This window comes from Mercenaria mercenaria, chromosome 13 (assembly GCF_021730395.1).
Source record: "Mercenaria mercenaria strain notata chromosome 13, MADL_Memer_1, whole genome shotgun sequence".
In the NCBI taxonomy this organism is placed as follows: domain Eukaryota; kingdom Metazoa; phylum Mollusca; class Bivalvia; order Venerida; family Veneridae; genus Mercenaria; species Mercenaria mercenaria.
In genome coordinates this window covers 70,173,908-70,198,198 of record NC_069373.1, presented here as the reverse complement: position 1 = coordinate 70,198,198, position 24,291 = coordinate 70,173,908, and the positions used below count along the sequence as shown (strand labels likewise).

General features: G+C 35.0%; 1 protein-coding gene across 1 annotated transcript; it reads right to left on the bottom strand.

Moving 5' to 3' along the window:
* Positions 1–406: 406 nt before the first annotated feature.
* LOC123529534 (ras-related protein Rab-43-like) lies at positions 407–24,291 on the bottom strand. The gene is made up of 4 exons (XM_045309903.2): positions 24,021–24,291; positions 3,836–4,019; positions 1,659–1,804; positions 407–675 (listed from the first exon to the last, which is right to left on the bottom strand). The coding sequence occupies exons 1-4, from the start codon at positions 24,216–24,218 to the stop codon at positions 562–564; spliced, it is 642 nt and encodes a 213-aa protein (XP_045165838.1). The 5' UTR covers positions 24,219–24,291; the 3' UTR covers positions 407–561.

Genomic DNA, 24,291 nt, shown 5'->3' with positions numbered 1-24,291 from the left:
CAGTCTGGTCAGGATCCATACTGCTTGCTTTCAAAGCCTATTGCAATTAGAGAAACTGTTAGTGAACAGCATGGATCCTGACCAGACTTTGCGGATGCGCAGGCTGGTCTGGATCCATGCTAGTCCCAAAGCCACTATGTTGGTTTTCTCAAGGCGCGGCTCATATGTGATTTCGTCATTCTCTAGCCGTTAAAACGAAGCAACTGTCTCTTATTTCTGAAGGATCCCAAAGCAGCATACTAGATTATATAATAACATGGAAACTACAAACTATCAGTCTGGTATTAATTCCTCATTTCCAAAACCTTTCTGTTTCATGTCAATCACTTCAATATAACCACAAGAATGTTTCTACCTCCATACTGCTTTATAACTAAAAATACCTTATATTAAAAACTTTGTCTCGACTACAATTTTATTAACTTATATGAACTGAAAGACTTTTTAAAATCTTGGACCACTTTGCTGTTTCTAACTCAAAGTCAGAGCCCCATGACTATGATATATCTTTTTTTCAGTTCTAATCACATAGGAATATAATTTTGGGTGGGGGTTGTTGACTCAGGAGGAACAGCAGCCATACCCTCCATCCTCAGATCTTGAATCCAGATTTACGCGTCCTGAATAAGCAGCACTGTCGAGTGTTACATCACCACCATATCTTCTTATCAGTTCCTGAAATTCATGAATGAGAATTAAAAAAAAATTATTTTCTTGATACAAATTTGTTATTTATATTGATTGTGAAACAAGTTCTACAACTGATAGTGATCATTACTGAGAAAGTATGAGAGGAGAGGAGACAGTTTCCCATTTAACCTTTACCCTGCTTAATTTCTAAAATGGACTTGTCCATCATTCAATCTGGGCATTTTATTATTCTAAGGGGTGTTCACTGATAATTTACTGACTGAATAGCGAACAGTGCAGACCATGATCAGCCACATATGCACTGGTCGCAAAGGCAGAATCACTAGCTGCCAGCAGGCTAAAGGTTAATACCAAGTGCCAAGAAATGGAGAAACTGGTACCATTAAAAACAAAAAGAAGTTCTTTGGTGTGACGCGGTCAAGAAGCAAACCAACAAGCACATGCACTCAAAGCCATTGCCATCCCTCGTCTACCAAGGCAGTTCAAAATGATTAAAAGACAAATACCAACGTTACTACTCACAGCTGTGATAAAAAAATTATCCCAGTGAAGAAATTGTACATTATGATTTAAAAGCTCTTTGGAAAACGAGTTTTGATTGGTGTCTTCAAAATCGATTCCACACGGGCTAGTACTTGTGTGAAGTTACCAGCACAGTTAAGAACTCTCTCACAGATTATTATATATCAATTTGCATTTTGCTATACAAATTCTGTAAAACTGTTCCACACATGCAAAATTAAGACAGCACATCCTTAAAACAGCACAGATCAGGCTAATAATATATACCTTTTTCATATTGTCATTTTTTGGAATAATTAAATAAACATCATAAGCACTAGTCTAGAGACTAATAATAGCAGACATCGTTAGCCTTTGAAAAATAACCCATTCAAAATAATTTCAACCTTGGCTTTTGCCTTAAATGACATTAAACTTCATGAGCTCACAATATCCACTTTCACCCTCAAATGCATATGATGTTTCCATAAAATAAAAAATGTCACCTTAGCAAGTTTTGTAAATGTTTCATCAACATTAGTATTTTCCTTGGCTGAAGTTTCCAGGTGAGCTATCATGTTTTGGTGTTGAGCAAATGAGTTAGCTTCAGAAAAATTTACCTCCCTCATATTCTCCAAATCTCTTTTGTTCCCTGAATAAAACAATAATTAGATGAGTTATATCAAAATAACAAGTGACATGATGGTCTAACAGATAAGATTCGTGTATCAGGTAATCAAACAGAAGGACCTGAAATTTGCAAGCTTGAATCCCATGTAGTTGAGAAGGTACATCCTCAACATGGCCCCAGTGCAATTCACCTTTAGAAAGGGAGAACTAAAGAGCAGTTAAAGCATCATTCACTGTCAAGACAAAATGAATAAGTATTTTCTTGCATGCCAGACAGGATCTTCCCATGTTTTTGCTGGTGCTGGAAAGTCTCATCTTACACCCCAGGGATGTAAGATGACGTACGTGCTGAAATTTATGAATGAATGCATAAATTCATATACTACTATAACAAGTCAATTCGATGAGTTGGTATCCCCCGGCGAAAGGATTTGTGGTGAGTAATGGCAAAAAAGTATATTTGGCAAAAAGTTAAGGATGTTACTAAGAAGCAAATAATTTCATCTAATCTATTCAATATCAAATTAACAGAAAATGAATGTTTTAAGTGTACATAATAAATGTATGTTACGTTGATCCCGACTAATGAAATTATTTTGAATGGAATTATGTTTACTGTAATAAGCTTAGCTTTTAGAATTAAATGGAGTTATTTGAAATGTGAGCTTTAAGTGTAACTAGAACGAAATAATTGTCTTCGAGTAGTTTGGCACCAAGTGTTGCTATTTAACATGAACATTTGAACTTAAAAGAACAGATGTCCTTAAGAGAGCACAATCAAGGAAGATATCTTGAACATGGCTGGCGGCGGGGTGGGTGTTGATGTTGAAGGTTTGAACATTTAAAAAAAAAGGAATGGACAATTTTATTTTATTAATTTTTTTAGGGGTGGAGGGGGGGGCGGGTGATGTGGGCGCGGGAGCCCAGGTGAGGGTACACAACTTCACATGTTGACTATAAATACTGATGGAAAATTAAAAATTTAAAAAGAAAACAAATGGGAGGTGCGGGGGGGGGGGGGGTGGTGGTGGGGGGATGGATTCTATTGGGGTAGGTGGGCATGACTGGGTGGAGTAGCGAGGTGGGGGAACTGTACAACTTTGCATGTTGATAAATATTCAAGGAAGGTTTGAAAAATATCTGAAATAGGTATGGGGTGTGTGTGTGTGTGTGTGTGTGTGGGGGGGAGTTGTTGGTAGGGGTAGAGGGGGTGACCAAGGTAAGGGGGTGACCAGGTGTGGGTACACAACTTCACATGTTTATAACAAATGTTCATGGTAAGAATAAAAGAAATTTGATGAAATTCTACCATTTGGTTGTTTTGTTATGTTATGTACAAATTTGTAGATTTTTAAACAACTAAAGGGCAATAACTCTAAAGTTTGTACAGAGATCCAGACGAAATTGTGTGTGCTCCACCACATTATGGTGATCTAAATTCAATTAAAGTTTTATAGTTCAAGGTCAAATATATCACAAGTTATATAGCAGAAATTGCCATATTTATAGTACCATATATAGTTAACAGAAGAAACTTCTAAGGGCCATAATTCTGGTGTTACTTGGGCAATCTGACTTTAACTTGACGGGCCGCATTACCTCATACTGGTGAACATATACATGAAGTTTTATTTAAATATTCCCAACCACTTCCTAGATATGGCTCTGAATGCAGGAAAAACATCTATCACTAGTTTAAGGTGTGGATGGAAATATCTGGTTCTCTGGTAACTGTAACTGTAATGAAGCTCTCGCCTAACAGTTACCCTCAAGCCAGATATTTCCATCCGTACCTTCAACCAAAAATGATTCTTATAATCTTAACTAATCATTCCAATTCCTGTTTCAGTAGCGAGAAAACCTGTTAGTTGTAATGAACTTTTCATATACTAATTCAATATATTAAAAAGCCTCTGAATACCGTAAGCTCTGAAGATAGGCCAAAAAGAGATATTACATATAACATCTGAAAACTGAAGAAAAAAAATCAGTATTTCAAGTACAACAAATTTCTGTAGGTTGAATTTGTATATAGCAGTTCATATAGATTTACCTATAAGAATCTGTACAGAACTTGGTCCTGCGTATCTATTAACATCGTCAAGCCATCGCGGGATGCTATCAAATGAAGTTCTATTTGTGATGTCATATGTCATGATAACACCATTTGCACCCCTGTAGAAGCTCCGTGTGATAGTACGGAACATTTCCTGACCACCAGTATCCCAGATATGTAACTGTTAACATACAAAACCTTTCAGTTAATTGATGCACACTCCCCAAATATTTCCTGAGCCCGTATTCATCAAAGTTTAAAGCCTAAAACTTATATGTTAAAATCCTAAATTTTCATTTTACTGTTATTGTTAATTTAAGGTTCAAAAGTATAAAATCAAAACAAAACAATTTTGGTAAACAAACAACATTTTTACCAACAGTGTACCCGTCCCTTACATGTTCTACTGTACTGTCCTGTACAAGTTTATACTTAACATATTCTCACTCAAACACTTGTCCCCCTTTAAAACTAAATGCCATTTGCCAAGAAATAAAAGCAAACAATTGCTGAAACCTAAGTTTCACCTAGTTAGATGAAATCTCAATACTGTGATATTATTGTAAATGCATCAAAATGAAGATATGTAGCAGACTTTAAAGCTGAGGCGTAAAACAAATTGTTTGTTTCCGGTATCCCGACCTACCCTAAATTTTTGGCCCGACCCTAAATGTTTTTATGGTCTTGGAGTTTTTTTTTTAACTTTTTAACAAAAGTTGCAAAACTGCACTTTTTATGCTTTAAACATGGTCAGTGATGTTAGAAATCAAATTACTGATGTTCCAAAGGCATAACCACCTTATTTGTATTCATTTTTTGACACAAAAATAACTTCCGAAACGTCTCACCTAATCAAAAAAAAAATCCAAAAACATTTTTTTCCGACCTACCTTCCCTAATTTTTTTGAGAATGTTACCGGAAACAAAGATTTTTTTAGGCCTGATGAATATGGTAATTTAATCATCTAGACGTATACCTTTTTTCAGCTTTCAAAATTATTATATGGAAATATGCAAAAAAAATCATTATAAACAAGAGATAAATCAACTATTATAACAAGAGCTGTCTCCATAGGATGACACATGCCCCCGATGGCACTTTGAACGAATAGTTATGGCCGATGTTAGAGTTTAGGACCTTTAACCTACGGACCTGGGTCTTGCGCGCGACACGTCGTCTTACTCTGGTACACATTCATGCCCAATAATTTTAAAATCCATGCATGAATGACAAAGATATGGACCGGACACGCCCATCAATGCACTATCATGAAATATGACCTTTAACGTCTAAGTGTGACCTTGACCTTTGAGCTACGGACCTGGGTCTTGAGCGCGACACGTCGTCTTACTGTGGTACACATTCATGCCAAGTTATTTGAAAATCCATCCATGGATGACAAAGATATGGACCGGACACGAATGCACTATCATGAAAAATGACTTTAACGTCTAAGTGTGACCTTGACTTTTGAGCTACGGACCTGGGTCTTGCGCGCGACACGTCGTCTTACTGTGATACACATTAATGCCAAGTTATTTGAAAATCCATCCATGGATGACAAAGATATTGACCGGACACGAAAATTGCGGACAGACTGACAGACAGACAGACTGACAGACGGTTCAAAAACTATATGCCTCCCTTCGGGGTTATAAAAAATTGTTCAGTTATTACAGACAGGAAATATAAAATAAAGTAAAAAATGGGGGAATAAATCAATTATTATCTAAGAGTTATGTTTCTTTTAATTATTTATTTGGTTTGTTGGGTTTAATAATGTTACAGCTTTGCGAACTGAAAATGTGCACACCTTTTTTCCATTTTTTTCTCTCAAATCTGTCACAGCTAATGATTTTACTGAAAACTTTAAAAACATATTGTTTATAATCTGTGACTGCTGCCTGGTTTTAAAATGATACATTTTCCATTTCATTTGCAGGCTTATCCCTAAAAGTGTACACAAAAACATCTCATGATTTATTATAAATAAGTTCCCATTCATTAGCATTACTATTTAATACAGTTTTGGTTAATCACAAAATGTCCTTTAATAATCAAGCAGAAGTTATACATTCATGACACTATTTGTTGACCTTTCTGAATATTTAATTAAATATATTAGTATAAAATAATTTAATTTCATGGGTATACTAGCTATTATTTCATGGGGAAATGAACTTAACCTTTAGCTTGCTGGTGGCAAGTGATTCTGCCTTTGCAACCAGTGCTGGCCAAGATCAGCCTGCACATCCATACAGGCTGATCATGATCAACCTGCACTGTTAATTTTCAGAGAACACCCCTTTGAATAATAAGTGGTACTGCCCAATTTGAATGATGGACCAGTCCATTTTAGAAATATAGCAGGGTTCAACTTCCGAAGATAAAATAAATAAAAATTATATGCATTTGTCAGGATTTCATTTGCAACCAAAAAGTCTGTGAAAGTTAGTCTCTTATTATGCTTGACACGATTGGTTCTGCCTTTGCGACCTGTGCAGTCTGATCAAGATCTGCACTATTCGCCATTCAGTCATTTTTTGGTAAGCACCCCTTTTAACAGTCTATGGGATTGTCCAAATTGAAAGATGGACCAGTCCATTTTAGAAATTTAGCAGGGTAATTTAAGGGTTAATGACCTCACAGTATGTCAAGCTTTGTAATTATTTGAAGAAATGTTTAAAATATGGAACAGTTTAATATTTAAGATATTCAGATTTTGTGTAATATATTATATTATATCTTTCCAGTATCTCTGTTTATCTTAATCCAATCAATATTGATCAGCCTAAAGGTATTTTGCAACTTAATCTATATATAGAAATACTGGGTCAAGTTACACATGTATTGTCCTATTTTATTGAAATGTCAAATGCATATTGATCACATGGGCGGTGCACAGAATATTTTAATTTTCGGTTGATTTTTGGTGTTATTCCGTATAGTATACGGAAAGAAACCAGCAATTAAAGTAGTTTATGTTTAAAGCGTATATACAGATGTTTACAAGTCACGATAGTGGTCATCGTCGATAGCTTGATACATGAAGGTCGTAAGATCGAAACCTTTCAGTGTCAATGTGTTTTTTTCTCACAAATTTCAACAAACACTTTGCACCTGTACATTTTTATCCAGTATTACATTCATTGTATTTTCACAAGTATTTTTTTTTTATCTTCATCTCTTTTTTTATTTTCTCATTTTTTGTTAATGTTAATATTTTATGTTTTTATTTATTCACAGTTTATCTCACTACATCAAAATTTTCTTAAATATAAATTTCACCTAGCTAAATTCATCATTCAGTTTCACTCGCGGTGTCGGTACAGCTGTCATCGGACTCATATATATCATAAAAACAACTAAAAATGAAAAAAGAAAAATGTTCGCCCTAATGGGCTCGAACCAGCGATTTCCCTCATACGAGCCACTGAGACACAGATAAGAACGACGAGTGCGTGTTTCACTTACAATACTATTAATGATATTTAGATACTTGACCAAAAGTTCTTTCCGTAAACATACGGATAGCACCGAAGTGGATTTGATTGTTTGCCTAGTGGGCTCATTTAATCCCATCAACACTAGGCACGTATGGGACACAAACTGATCAAAACGCATTACACAACTACTTCTTCTGCCCATAACTGTGGGGACAATGTGAGGAAGTGGGAAAACTGGTTACATGCTAAAGTTGCAGTAGTTATTGGTGCAGATAAGGCTGTGTTTAATAACGGCACATGGAGGTGGTATTCAAAAAACAAGTATTTAACTGTTTGTGTTGGTCGTAAAGGCAAAATAGATACTGTCAGAAAAGCCAATCTGAAGGACTACAAAATAGACCTTGCATCTAATACAGAATTCTGCTTGATTGAGGAGGAACTTAAGGATGGTAGTTCTACTGAAATAAGACGGCAGCTAGGTGAAGTAGAAAATAACATGAAGTCTGTAAAAAATGTCAAAAGAACAAAGAAAATTCTGATACTAGCAGTAACATGAAAGAAATCAAATAAATGGATGAGGTAACTGAAGAACCTATGAACACAGCAGACAGAATTGTACCAGAAAGTTGGGATGACATAACTGACAAAGAAATGCAGTCACAAGAAAGAGTTCATGCTGAAAACAACTCAGGTACATCAGGAGAGCGAGCCAAATTTGAAAATGGTAGAAATGTTCCATTGAAGTGGGATGAACTTGATACTGAAGAAAATGAACCATTAAACTGGGATGGACTGAAACTGGACCAAGACTCTGATAATGAAAACAGTTCTCATTGTAGGAAATTAGATTTAAAAAATGAAAATAATGGAGCACGGTTGAAAACCTCAACATATGTGACGGGAACTCGGTCAACAGAGACTGTGGCAACCTCAAATAAATTTACTGATCAAAACATTAATATTCCAACAAGGAAGAGTGTAATTGAAAGTTTTGTGTCGAAAGGTTGGCTAGCTGAAGTTGTAGGAGAATACATTTTAGGCAAATTCTCTGATCTGTAAATATGTTACTGAATCTCTCTGTATACATATTTTCTTTGGCAAGATATTACAAGTAAAAAGCTGATATTCATTATTGTTCATTGTTTGTAATCTGCCTGTACTATCCTATCCTACATGTACACGTACCTAATGAAGCTCTATCCCAGGTTCAGTCATTATTAAACAGTTTATTTTTTAAGATATCTTTCTATATAGCCTTCATAGCCTAGACAGAGTACCCGACCCAACCATTTATGGTATAGGTACTTCTTTGGAATGATCTCTAAGTATGACTCTGACCCTTGGCATAGCAGTCAGTCTTGCATGCAACTCATACTCTTGTTACTGTGAATGTTTAAATCTACTGACCCTAAGATATTAAGGTTCATCTTCTGCCTCACTGACAGGAAATCATCATATGTAATTTGATAGTCTTAGGCCAAAGTATTCTCTAGTTATTAATTGGAAACTGTTTTCATTCTTAAGGTAAGTACATGTATGACCTTTAACCTTTGCCATACTGACCTCTTTATAGAGATCATCTAGTAACCACATTCAGTTATCATACACTGTCTATGTACAATTTGACTCCTTTAGGTCCAAGCATTCTTCAGATATTGCTAAGAAACTATTACCAGTTTCAAAGGGTACTGTGACTTTGACTTTAGATCTACAGTTCCCCAATACCAAAGGGGTCATCTATTTACCAAAGGCAATGATGTTTGACTAATGTACCCGGAACTGTTCTTTAGTTATTATCTGAAACCAAGATGGCTACCAACAGACAGGCACAGGGACAACAGCAAAACAATATACACCCTACTGTGTTTGATCTTGTTGCAGATCTTAAGACAAGAATAAATGTTAGTAACTGGTTTAATTAGCAGGCACTAAACTTTAAAAACGAGGAACCGGTAAAACCAAATGATGCTCCCCGATGCATGTGCTTGTCCCAATATGGGGAATAACATATTAGAAACAAGAAAAAAATCAACAAAACAACAATAGCTGTCTGATGACAGCACGCTCGACTTTTCTCAGTGCTTGACTCAGAATTAGAGCCTTGCCAGTAAAAATTCTAAGTTAAAAAGAGGCATAACTCTGTCAGAATTCAAACATAGTTATGGGGATTGTTTCTCCTGGTGTAGACTTTGATAGTAAATAACTATTTTAAGTTTCAAGCCAAAAGCTTTGATAGCAACAGAGATATTTGACTTTATCAAAAACTTCAACCAAAAAATATTCTAAGTTAATAAGGGGCATAACTCTGTCAAAGTACAAACAGAGCTATGGGGATTATTTCTCCTGGTGTAGACTTTGATAGTAACAGAGATATCTGACTTTATCAAAAACTTTAATCAACGGCAACACCGACGCTGACGCCGACGCTGGGGCAAGTGCAATAGCTCTACTTTTTCTTCGAAAAGTCGAGCTAAAAATGCAGATAATAAAAAGAAGAAAATTGAATAAAGGGAGATAATTAAAAAATAGGTAAGGTAGAGTTATGGTTCTTTGACACTGCACTTTCTGTCAATGGCCTCTATCGTTTTGTGAAGTTTCAATGAAATGTCATTAATACATTTCAAGTTATGCTCCGGACAAGCTTTATTTTGTATAATAAAGGGAGATAATTAAAAAATTGGGTGAAGTAGAGTTATGTTTCTTTGACACTGCATTTTCTGTCAATGGCCTCTACTATTTTGTGAAGTTTCAGTGAAATGCCATTAATACTTTTCAAGTAATGCTCTGGATAAGCCTTATTTTGTATAATAAAGGGAGACAATTCAAAAACTATGTAAAGGTATAGTTATGATTCTTTGACATTGCATTTTGTCTCAATGGCCTCTATCATTTTGTGAAGTTTCAATGAAATACCATTAATACTTTTCAAGTTATACTCCGGACAAGTCTTATTTTGTATAATAAAGGGAGATAATTCAACAAGAGGGTCATGATGACCCTGAATCGCTCACCTGAGTAATAGGAGTCACATGTTTCAAACTGATGCTAAAATATTAGAAAGTAGGTCAGTAGGTCAAATTCATGATCACTGAAAGTCAGTTTTAAGATCGGTATGCAAAACTGTACATGTCGCTGTATCTTAAAAAACAATAAAGTAGGACTGTAGGTCAAGGTCACAGTAAGGTGATTCGTAATCACTTGAGTACATCAGGTAAATATGATTAAACAGTCTAAGAAATATGATCTGATAATTTTTGAAGTAATTTTTCCTACATAACTCGTATAACAAGTGACCCCCAGGGCGGAGCCTCTTTTTACCCCAGGGGCATAATTTGCAAAATTCTATTAGAGGTCCACTAGGCAATGCTACATACCAAATATCAAAAGCCTAGGACTTTCAGTTTCAGACAAGAAGAGTTTTTAAGTTTTCTCCTATGTAAGTCTATGTAAAACTTGGGACCCCCGGGGCGGGGCCTTTTTTCAACCCAGGGGCACAATTTGAAATATCTTCATAGAGGATCATTAGGTGATGTCACTTGCCAAATATCAAGGCCCTATGCCTTGGAGTTTTGAACAAGAAGATTTTTAAAGTTTTTCCTTTCGGTTGCCATGGCAACCATAGTTCTGCATGGAATGAAATTCTTTTAATAACTTTGAAAGGGGACCACCCAAGGATCATTCCTGTGATGTTTGGTGTATGGTGTAATTCCGCCCAGTGGTTTTCAAGAAGAAGATTCTTTTTAGAAAATGTTGACGGACGGACACCGCACGACGGACGGACATTGACCGGTCACAAAAGCTCACCATGAGCCTTTGGCTCATGTGAGCTCAAAACTAGGTAGAGTTATGGTTCTTTGACACTGCACTTCCCGTCGATGGCCTCTATCATTTTGTGAAGTTTCAATGAAATGCCATTAGTACTTTTCAATTAATGGTCCGGACAAGCCATATTTGATAAAGGGAGATAATTCCAAAACTAGGTAAGGTAGAGTTATGATTCTTTGACACTGCACTTTGTCTCAATGGCCTCTATAATTATGTGAAGTTTCAATGAAATGCCATTAATACTTTTCAAGTTATACTCCGGACAGAAATGTGACGGACAGAAGGACGGACAAAGCGACAACTATATGCTTGTCCTTCGGGGAGCATAAAAAGTCTGAAATTTTTGAAGAAAACAAAATAATATTGGGGATTCAATACTGACCTAAACTTTTAACAAGAGCTGTCTGTTGACAGTGCGCTCGACTATTCAAAGAATTGATGTAAGTAGGGGATATATTACCACAGAACTTCAAACAAAAGAAAAATAGACAAGACAAACAATGTACATGCACCTGTATTTGTATAACTGGATTTGTTTTTCCAGAAATTATGGCTGAATGTCATTTATCTTGATAACCTAGAATAAAACCTGAGTCCTGCTTACGAATATAAAAGATCTCAACAAATGAAAGGTAGCTTCTGTGTTAACAATAATTCTAACAATTAAAATGTAAGATGAATTTTTTTTTTGAAAAATATCTGCACATGAAATAAACATATAAATCACATTTCAAATCTGAGATTCTCTTTAATCATACTCTCTGAAAATTCTTGTTAGAATAATACCATAAATTCCAAAACACGAAGGCCCTGAAGGCCCTGTATTGCTCACCTGACCTAGTTCTTACCAAAGATAAGATAGTATCTAATTTGGCCAATGTAAATCAGGTTGATTATTAAGGTAGTTCCATACATTTGATAAACCTAAAATATGGTTATTATAACAGTAGCTCGATCTGGGATGCTGTATTTGGCTCGAGTGGATTTTTGCTAGATTGGATCTCACGAGGCATGCAAGCGCCGAGTGTGATCCGACTTTGCAAAATCCACAAGAGCCAAATTCAAAATCCAAAATCTAGCTACTGTTATAAATGACCCTTTTATTATATACCTCTACCTTTTTGTTTGTTGTTTTGTTATTGAACGAAATCTTCCATGTTAATCGATATTAAAATGGAACTAAGTGAAGTTTTTATGTGCGCTATTTACTGTATAGAACTGTGTCAGGTTGTGCATATTAATGAAAGTAGTCCGGCAGCATACAATACGGAAGGTACAATACGGAATTTAAAAGGTACAATACGGATTTTTTTTCTGCCTGTTCATATTTAATTGTGAAATACAAGCCGATTTTTTATTTACAGAATTTGTATAGGTATGATAATAACATCATTTATCCAGAAAACCTAGAAAGCCTGGAGTCGGCATATGGAAAGGAAATCATTTTTTGAATAAATGGCAACCTGTGAGTAAATTTTTACAACGTCAATGTTTCTTTTTGAAGTTAAAATATGACATTAAACTTTTTTACAAGTTAAATAACTCCAAAAATGTCTTAAAATCAGCTTGAAATATATGAATCTCATTTCATAAGCCAAATGTTTATTAACAATTATGAGAAGTTTCATTAATCATTAAAATATACAATGCAGAAAAAATTCTATTTGCAAAAATGTTATCAGGATTGTGATTTTCCCATAGACAGTCTCATTATGAAAATTTGTGTGAGGTCAATTTTTTTCAAATCAGTCCAACAAACAAATAAACATGTTTGACCTAGTGACCCAGTTTTTGACACGACATGACCTAGTTTCAAACTAAAGGAGATAAACATTCTGACCAGGTTTTTTGAAGATTTGAGCAAAAATGTGACCTCTAGTGTTTTTGTCTTCGATTTGGCCTAGTGACCTAGTTTTTTACCCAATCTTTAACCCGTCCGAAATTTCATGGAGACAAATATTCTGACCAATTTTTGTTTAAGATTGGAGCAAAAATGTGGTAAATGAGTGTAAACAAGCATTTTCTTTGATTTGACCTAGTGACCTAGTTTTTGAACCCACATGGCCCTGATTAGAACTCGTCCATAGTTTCATGAAAACAAGCATTATGACAAAGTTTCGTGACGATTGGAGTAAAAAAGGTGGCCTCTAGAGTGTAAACAAGCTTTTCCTTTGATTTTACCAAGCGACCTAGTATTTGACCATACTTAACCCAGAGCCAAAATCTTACAAGACTTCATGTTACCAAACATTCTGACCAAGATTTATGAAGATTGAATAAAAAATGTGGCCCCTAGCATGTAAACAAAGCTTTCCCTTTGATTTGACCTGGTGACCTAGTTTTCGATCCCATTTGAACCAGATAAAAACTCTTCGTAGATTTTATGGAGATAAACATTCTGGCCAAGTTTCATGCACATCAGATGAAAAATGCAGACCCTATTTCATACATAAGGTTTGTCTTTTATTTGACCAGGTGATCTAGTTTTTGACCCCAGATGACCTATATTCGAACCTGACCTAGATTTCATCAAGAAGATCATTCTGATAAAATTTCATGAGAATCCATTGAAAAATGCAGCACCTATTACCTACACATATTTTTCTTTGATTTGACCAGATGACCTAGTTTTTGACCCCACATGACCCTAACTCCAAATTTACCTAGATTTCATAAAAAAAGCAACATTCTGACCAATTCTCATGAGTTTCAAACTTAAAATGTGGTCTCTAGAATGTTAACAAGATTTTCCTTTGATCGCACTTAGTGCCCTAGGTGACCTAGTTTTTGACCCCACATGATCCAGATTCAAACCTGACCTAGAAATCATCAAGATAAACATTCTGAATAATTCTCATGAGTTTCAAACTTAAATTGTGGTCTCTAGAGTGTTAACAAGATTTTCTTTTGATCTGGCCTAGTTACCTAGTTTTTGATCCCATATGACCTAGATTCAAACACTGCCCAAAGAGCATCAAGATAAACATTCTGACCAAGTTTCATGAAGATAGGGTCATAAGTGTGGCCTCTAGAGTGTTAACAAGCTTTTCCTTTGATTTGACTGGGTGACCTAGTTTTGATCCCATATGTCCCAGATTCAAACTCGACCCAGAAATGATGTAGACAAACATTCTGACCAATTCTCATGAGTTTCAAAGTTTAAATGTGGCCTCTAGAGTTTTAACAAGATTTTCCGTAGATCTGGCCTAGTGACCTAGTTTTTGACCCCACATAACCCAGATTCAAATTTGGCCTAAAATCATCAAGATAAACATTCTGATCAAGTTTCATGAATATAGGATCATAAATGTGGCCTCTAGAATGTTAACAATATTTTCCTTTGATCTGGCCTACTGACCTAGTTTTTGACCCCACATAACCCGGTTTCGAACTTGACCTGGAGATCATCAAGGCAAATATTCTGATCATGTTTCATAATGATTGGGTCATAACTGTGGCCTCCAGAGTGTTAACAAGGCAAATGTTGACGCACGTCGGACAATGACCGGTCACAATAGCTCACCTTGAGCACTTTGTGCTCTGGTGAGCTAAAAATTCAGCACATAATGGTTGAACCCTATTTTTTTTAATTGCAATTTTTTTAAGTATATTCTACAGTTATGAAAAAGGGTTTTATCAATTTCTACATAGTAGAATTTTTTTTATCTGAACTGCAGAACTTAACCTTAACCAAGTTTTTCAAAGAATTGACCTAGTGACATGGTTTTTGACCCCACATATCCAACTTTTGAACTTGACCAAGAATTCATACAGACAAACATTTTTTACAAATATTTATGATAATCAGTTTGAAAAAGTGGCCTCTAAAGTGTTAACAAAGCTTTTTCTGTGATCTGACCTTATAATCTAGCCTTTTCTTAAGTAATCCAGTTACATATCTATTCCAAATTTTTAAACACACAAACATTCTGTCCAAGATGATTTGACCCAGACCTAGATAATCCAGTTTCGAACTTGACCAAGATTTCATCGACAAATATTCTGAAAAAGTCATCTGAAGATCAAGTAGAAAATGTGACCTTTACAGTGTTAACAAGGTTTTTCTATGATTCAACCTAGTGACCTAGTTAAAGATCTCACGACTGGTAACCCAGCTTTGACCCTGACTTAGATTTAAAAGAGATAAAAATTTCTGGCAGGAGTTTTATGAAGACCAAATAAAGTGAATGTGGTTGCTAGAGTAGGAACAATGTCTTTCTATGGTCTGACCTAGTGATTTAGTTCAAGACCTCGGGTAACCATGTATTGAAGCTGACCTAGATTTTGTAGACAAATATATAAACAAAGTTTTAAGAAGATCAAATAGAAAATTTGGCCTCTACAGTGATAACAAGGTTTTTCTATTATTTGACCTAGTGACCTAGTTTTTGAACTCTGGTAACCTACTTTTACATATGACCTAGATTTAATAGAGACAAACATTCTGACAAAGTTTTAGGAAGATCAAACAGAAAATGTAGCCTCTAGAATGTTAACAAGGTTTTCCTATTAATTGACCTAGTGCCTAGTTTTTGACTCCAGATGATCCAATAACAAAATCATGCGAGATTTGACTGACAGTAATATTCTGACCAAGTTTCATTAAGATTAGGCTAAAGTTGTGGTCTCTAGAGAGTTAATAGTCAATCTGTTGACGACGCACAACTGGCGACGGACACATGGTGATCATAATAGCTCACTATGAGTACGTTGTGCTCAGGTGAGCTTAAAAAGAGGTGCAAAGGGTTATAGGTGAAAATGGCACAACATGAAATGTTGTTGAAATGTTATTATAATGAATGATCAACTACTGCAAAATCTCATATTTTAATTCATTTGAAATTCTGCTGTTGCCATGGCAACCAATTGTTTTTTTATGGAAACAGAAAAATCTCTTATAACAATTATATCAGAACGTATAATTAACATTCACATATGCCAAGATATAATTCTAAGCAACGCCTATAATTTGAGGCCAAAAAAATACGGTTGCCATGGAAACAGAGATAAAAATGAGAATATTTGTTATGTCTGCTTTTTTATGGAATAAAACCAATTTATGTCATTCTTTTAAAAAGTAACATAGGTACTTTGTTTGTGGAGATCATTATTCATAAAAAATATAATCTATTTCTGTTGCTATGGTTACAATGGAGTTGCAGTATATGCTTCAATGAGACAACAATGACGTTTCTGGTAACTTATTGTAGAACACTTTCAGCATTTACCATTACATGTAAAGCTTTCAAGAAAATGCATCACTGAAAAGTGTTCTTTAAACAATTTTTTTTTCAAGAAATAATATAGAAAAACAGAAAAATGTTTCCATGGTTACGCAGTTAATTCAGTAAACATAATACTACATAACCTCATTTAACACACAGTAATAGTTTTAGAAAACTGCCTTATTAAATGTCTTAATCGTATTAAAAGAGTTAGATGATACTAACGGCAATAATACATAATAAGGCATACAAAAACTAAATTGTTTCTACAATAATCCAATGTATGTTTTACAAGTTATACATATTTTGCAATTTCAAACAGTTAAAATAATTGTTCATGAAAAAGGAATATATGAACATGATACTGCCGACTGAAATGATTACATGCAGTTTGAATACAGCAGAAAATATTCGTAGAACTGTATAATCTTTCTGTCGTAATGACAAAAATATAAGATTCTTTCAAAGGTCCAACGACAATTGAAAAAACAGAAGGGGTTCTCATCTGTACATTTGTCTGTATCAATATAGATTACCGGTACTTATGCGTATTTGATCTACTTTTTTTATCTTATAACTGGTAAATCAAGTGAGCATTCAATTGTTCTAATCACATTTGATTTCACTGGATAGCGCGCAGACAGTCTCAAATTTATTTTTTGTTATAAAATTACTCAATGGTCACTTCATTGCCAAACACTCTAAAAAAACAAAGAAGACTGAAGCCATCAAATCCCATTGAGATTGATTTAACTTGCTTTCTGTGAGAGCAATTGCAATTACATTGGCAAGCTGAGAACCAGCGTCGTTAGAGTTGTCGAAAGGAATTTCATTCTGTGACTTTCGAGTCCTTTGGCTTGTTTATAATTATGTTTTACAGTCTGTTGACATGACTTTTTATTTTCTGATGAAGGCATCATGAACTTTGTACAATTTTTTAACAATAAAGAGAAATTTTAAAGTAACTGAAAACTTCGACTATGTTTCCAAACATCCTCTCCAATTTCTACATGATTTCAGTGATCTACAATCTGACTGAAGTACATCTCCTATTACGCTATGCTTAGGATCTGAAAACAACTATTGATAGACTCGTTCTGACGACCCTTCCGCTAGCCAATCAAAAGCTTACTTACAACATTCTGCAAGCTTAAAAAAACCTTGGTTTTTGATATGTACAATTCTTGTGTAGTAATATGTCAGATAGCCGGTTAGCTCAGTCGGTAGGCCTTTTGCTCTGTAATCAAGGGTCCCGGGTTCGAGTCGTGGACTGACTGCAAATTTTTCTTTCTCTTTGACATTCGAACAAGTCGTCTGATTGCTTCAAATAAAAATAGATTTGCGAAAATAAAAATAGCAATATTGGAAATCCAAAATATACAAAAGACGAATGTGAATGGGTCATTCTCAGATCTTCGTGTAGAAGATCAAGAACTTTAGTCAGATTGAGTGATCTAATAATGAAGAATGTAATTTGAACAAAGCTTTTTTTTGTATTAAGAAGACTTAATTTTTACACGTGATCTGACCAAAGTTAAAATATAGAATGTACAAATCTGACTAGATTAAAATTGGAATTACTTATTAAAATCCAATAGACCAATGACAATTTGAACTAAATAAAACTGTTGACCAATCAGCAGAAGTCGAACAATTTACTGAGATCTACTTGATTTTAAATGGAGAAAAAAGTTTACATGTGTAGTTCTCAATATTTATCAAAATTTAATGAAACGATAAAATCACCTAAATAGCTATTGCAATATATATAAACCCAAAGAGGCCTTTTCTAATTGATAATTGTTTCCATTTTGTGTAACTGGTATACCAGTATTATGTACTTCACAGATCTTTCAGTTTCAGCTACTAGTATACTGAGCAAAATGTTTGTTGTGTTCCAAGTGTTACGACGAATTGAGATTTACGAGATGGTAATCAAGTGGCAACAGTGTTTACATATACTTGAAGCCATGTGTCTCAGGAGGAGACTGGTAGCTGCACAAGTGTTGTTTAACCCATTTCGTGTCCTTTTGCATTTTAGAAATATGGATTAATTAAATCAGTTAACTTTTTAGTTTGTAAATACTTGGCATAGTAATACACTGACAAGATATGAAAACGCAACAAACAGATGCCTGAATATATTTTGTACTACAAAAAGCATCACCTTGAAATGTTCAACACATACACATCTCGATACTATATACCCATTGTGTTCATTTTACGGTCTGTTGTGCTGATTAAATTTGAAAACAAGAGTATCGATATGTGTATGTGTTGAACATTTCAAGGTGATGCTTTTTGTAATAAAAATATATTCAGGCATGTGTTTGTTTCGTTTTCATAACTCGTCAGTGTATACATTAAATAATGTTGTGAATTATCAATTTCTTTTACTTTTCTTTTGCGAGTAAAATCCCTGGTTAATGCTAGGGACCTCCAGCACGAGCCGGAATTCAAACATATATCAGCCTGTTACTGTTACAGTAAACATACACTGGTTTGTCTTGTCAATTCTTCAGCTCACCTGAGCACGAAGTGCTCAAAGGTGAGCTTTTGTGATCACCCTGTGTCCGTCGTCCGTCGTCAACAATTTGACTGTTAATACTCTAGAGGTAACAGTTTTGGCCCAATCTTTAATGCAACTTGGTCAGAATGTTACCCTTAATAAAATATTGGACGAATTCAATATTGGGGCATCTGGGGTCAAAAACTAGGTCACCAGGTCAAATCAAAGGAAAAGCTTGTTAACATTCTAGAGGTCACAATTTTAGCCCAATCTTAATGAAACTTGGTCGAAATGTTACTCTTAGTAAAATCTTTGACAAGTTTAATGTTGGGTCATCTGGGGTCAAAAACTAGGTCACCAGGTCAAATAAAAGGAAAAGCTTGTTAACACTCTAGAGGTCACAATTTTGACCCAATCTTAATGAAACTTGGTCAGAATGTTACCTTCAATAAAAGACTGGAAGAGACTGATATTGGTTTATCTCGGGTCAAAAACTAGTCACCAGGTCAAATCAAAGGTAAAGCTTATTAACACTCTAGAGGCCACATTTTTGACCATATCTTAATGAAACTTAGTCAGAATGTTACCCTCAATAAAATCTTGAATGAGTTCGATATTTGGACATCTGGGGTCAAAAACTAGGTCACCAGGTAAAATCAAAGGAAAAGCTTGTTAACACTGTAGAGGCAACATCTACAATGTAAGAATGTATCTTCAGGAATCTTGGTCAGAATGTTAATATTGATAGTCTCAAGGTCCAGTTTGAATCTGGGTCATGTAGGATAAAAACTAGGTCACTATGTCAAATCAAAGGAAAAGCTAGTTAACACGGCAGAGGCCACATTTTTGACCATATCTGTATTAAACTTGGTCAGAATGTTGATCTTGATGATCTATAGGTCAAGTTCAGATCTGGGTCAGGTGGGGTCAAAAACTAGGTTACTAGGTGAAATCAAAGAAAAAGCTTGTTAACACTCTAGAGGCCACATTTATGACTGTATCTTCATGAAACGTTGTTAGAATGTTAATCTTGATGAGCTTTAGGTCAATAGGTCAGGCGAGCGATACAGGACCTTGATGGCCCTCTTGTTTCTCACTTCAAATAGGAGTTATACACCACTTTGTCGCCTTTAAAGGCTGTCTAGAAGTCTGGTAATAAATATAAATACTGAGAATTGTACATGTATTTACAGAGACAAGACTACAATTATCTATTAAAAACAGGGGATGCTTTCCTTTTTTCCGTTGTTTAAAATTAAAAACAAATGTTGTAAATGATACGAAACAGAGAAGTATTGATAATTCTTTAATCCAGAGAAAAACACGATCACCAGTTTGATCAATTGTTTATAGTAATTAGCTCTTTTTATGCCCCCGAAGGGAGGCATATAGTTTTTGAACCGTCTGTCCGTCTGTCGGTCTGTCAGTCTGTCAGTCTGTCGGTCTGTCCGCAATTTTCGTGTCCGGTCCATATCTTTGTCATCCATGGATGGATTTTCAAATAACTTGGCATGAATGTGTACCACAGTAAGACAACGTGTCGCGCGCAAGACCCAGGTCCGTATCTCAAAGGTCAAGGTCACACTTGGACGTTAAAGGTCATTTTTCATGATAGTGCATTCGTGTCCGGTCTATATCTTTGTCATCCATGGATGGATTTTCAAATAACTTGGCATGAATGTGTACCACAGTAAGACGACGTGTCGCGCGCAAGACCCAGGTCCGTAGCTCAAAGGTCAAGGTCACACTTAGACGTTAAAGGTCATTTTTCATGATAGTGCATTCGTGTCCGGTCCATATCTTTGTCATCCATGGATGGATTTTCAAATAACTTGGCATGAATGTGTACCACAGTAAGACGACGTGTCATGCGCAAGACCCAGGTCCGTAGCTCAACGTCAATGTCACACTTAGACGTTATAGGTTATATTTCATGATAGTGCGTTGATGGGCGTGTCCGGTCCATATCTTTGTCATTCATGCATGGATTTTAAAATAATTGGGCATGAATATGTACCACAGTAAGACGACGTGTCGCGCGCAAGACCCAGGTCCGTAGGTCAAAGGTCCTAAACTCTAACATCGGCCATAACTATTCATTCAAAGTGCCATCGGGGGCATATGTCATCCTATGGAGACAGCTCTTGTTATTTTAGACATGTATTGTGTTCATAAATTGTTTGTTTCTGTTCTTGCATTAATAACGGTGACTAACGAAAATTGTTCGGTTTAAACTTCATATTCAATGTGCCTCCAACCCGAGTGAGAGCTATTAATTACTTTTATAAGTAAAACGTTTACAAAAAAGTAATAACGGCAAATTTATGACAACTAATCAATGCTTTTCCCAGCAATTACCTTATACACTGGTACTAAAAATAAATATATAAAAGTGCATACGTATAAAAAACAGTACATGTATATTGATTACCGGACCTCTAAACCCGGAGCCTAGAGGTCCGGTTACTGGACCCAAGCTATTTCATTCAACAATTATCACAGAAACATGGATGTTTAGCTTCAGCCCACCAGATCAATGTCTAACAATAGAAGAAAATAATACAGATTTGTATAAACACACAATCTCTCCTATCATCATAAAACCTAACATTTTACAGCCTTGTAATAGCGAGCATAGCTCGCCTTACGGCAATGTGTAGGCGAATATAACAAAAATGTGCCGAATGAAGCAAAGTGATGTAGCTGAAAACTCTTCGTCGACGTCAGGGGGCCGCCATTTTTTTCTACTTCCGTCAAAGTCGGGAAAAAATTGTTTTGTTTTTATAATTTCATATTTGAGTTACAATCTCTATATTCATTTAGGTGTCTTTTTTTTAAAAAAGTTATGTTATGGAAATAATTTCAATTTTGCTTTTTTACGAAAAGCACACCCTAGCGGACAGATGCTCACAGGAAATGCTTTGTTCGCAGTAAATACAGAACTTCATTTGATTGCTGAATATTATCCATCACTCAAAAATAATGCAAGAAAGATTTCCAGTTGGTTGAAAAAAAACATTATTTTCTTTTAAAAGATCAAGCATTGGCCAGAAAATGGAAAAAATGTCAGTAATAAGCATAAAGACACATGAACGCTTCAAATAGGTAATGACGTCACCGTGACACCGGCTTTCCATAAATTTTGCAACGTATGCTATTCGCTGTTACAGGTATGATTACACTAGATTTTTTAAAAAAAGTCTTTTTAAGTGAATAGGCTCTCGCGAATTTTTTTGAGCAGTGAATAGTTTGTCGTTTAACTCATTGGGGCCGAAATGCGACTATAGGCGTTATACTTTCTATCCCCGTAGCGTCGATATCTGACTATACGCGCGTTATCAGGACTCTCCAGGACGGCGATTGACGAGTATAGTCGCGGCACCGAGATCATGCTGATTGTGACATGTACTTGTTAATTTTTGATAATCTTGGCAAAAGGAAAATTATTTTGCATATTGGGTATTATTTCTTAGATGTTATAATTAGTGGTAATTAGTTCTCTTGTTAAAATAAGTGTTTGCCATTATGCGGCCATGTAAAGACGAAATCCACTGTGTTTCGTTCATACTGTATTTCAAAGGAGTAAAATAATGTCGTCTGCCAAAAATCTTTCTTAAAATAAAGAAAATATTCATTATCATGCAGTTTCTGATGTATCAGTTCCGTCCGATGATGATTCAGACGATGAAATTCCATTATCAGTTAAATGAATGTTCGGAAAAAGTAAAGTGTTAGAAGGCTGAAATATTCGTACACTTACATCGAATACGATACAAACTGAAAAACATGAACACAACAAAACATATTTTATAAAATACAAAAACAACGTGACTACATAAACATATGATTGTAAATTTAATAATCTTTCAAAGGTAAATGTATATATTACAACTTCACTGTCTCATCGCGTGTCACAAAACGTTTGTGTACATGTATACATCAAAATTTACCATGATCGATATTCACATAAAAACGGGTGTCAATTTTAAGTATGCTTTTGTAAATAGTCTTTGTAAATATTGTATTTCTATTTAATGGAGTAGAGATAGGCCCTAAAATTTTCAATGATAGTATTACATTAAATAAAGTCTAGAAATTGATTTCCAAGTCCTTGAAATAACCAAAAATGATTTCACAAATGTGAAGTTTATGATAGTTTTGTTAATATCAATAACAGAAGTTTTAATTTTTAATTTAAAGTTGTGATCCACAAAGAATGACAACTCTTGCCTTATAAGTAGAGATCCATCAGTTTACTTCCCTTGCAATTACACATTTGAGTGGAAAATGAAAACTGTTTTAGACGCAATATCATACTTTTTTGCACAACAAAATCATTTAGGATTTATTCATTTGTGTTTGATTTACCCCTCAAGACATGGTTCCTATGATTCTGTCAACTTAAATATGGTAAAAAATTAACTTTTAACAAGCCAATAATAAAATGAAGTACCAGTAGGTAAATAATATTGCAGATAATACAGTTTTGCTTGTATCAAAATGTCACAATAGAACCACTTTTGTAATACAGAACACCTGGTAGGATTAGTAAAAGTGCAATTATATTGATCTCTATTTCCTATGCCTAAATGGAGTTCAATGTCTTTACATGTGAAAAAGTAAGCGAACCAGAAACGTTCAAATATTTTCAACGTAGTAGGTTCGTTAAAACTGTGAATACTTCGAAGTGAAAATATTTTTCTATTTGGATATAGGTTACGTATGAAATAGGATATAAACATATTTTTTGAAACATCGAAGATTTCGTAAGTTTATTTTAATTTATTTTAATCACCAATGATTCCCTGCATGATTTCAATTGACTGCATGCGCGAGAGATTGTGATAAGATCAGAAAATGTTCTTCGAAGTTAGATTGTAATTCTTATCTCGCCGCAGCAGATATATTACAATATCGGCCTCAGTGAGTTAAGCTACGCTCGCTCAGAGGCTTTGCCTTTTTCATATTACAGTGGTTTGTTGTAGATATGAAGAACAAACATCCAAATGATCCAGATGAAACAATTACGTGAATAACACCGAAATAAAGAGGTAAATTGCATGTGTTCAGAAACTGGTCCTGTCAGGATAATAAGGGTAAAGGTAAATTTTATTTCCCAACCAGAACATTTTTTTTAATTTAGCATTTCTTTAGATTGTAGTTTCTTTTTCAATACCTTCACAAGTTTCCCACCAATCTGAAGGGTCTTTATGGTGAAATCGACACCTATCGTGTTGCCATGTCTCTCCACATACGTTCCAGATTTGAACCTCTGAAAGACACAAGTTTTACCCACACTGGCATCACCAACTAAAACAATTTTAAACAAATAATCAACTGTCTCGTCCGCGTTTGAATGGGGATGAAAAGCCATTTGTTCAATCAGAAACTAGGCACATTTGATGTGTCATAAAATGTAAAAAGAAAATTGACATATATCCGGAAGT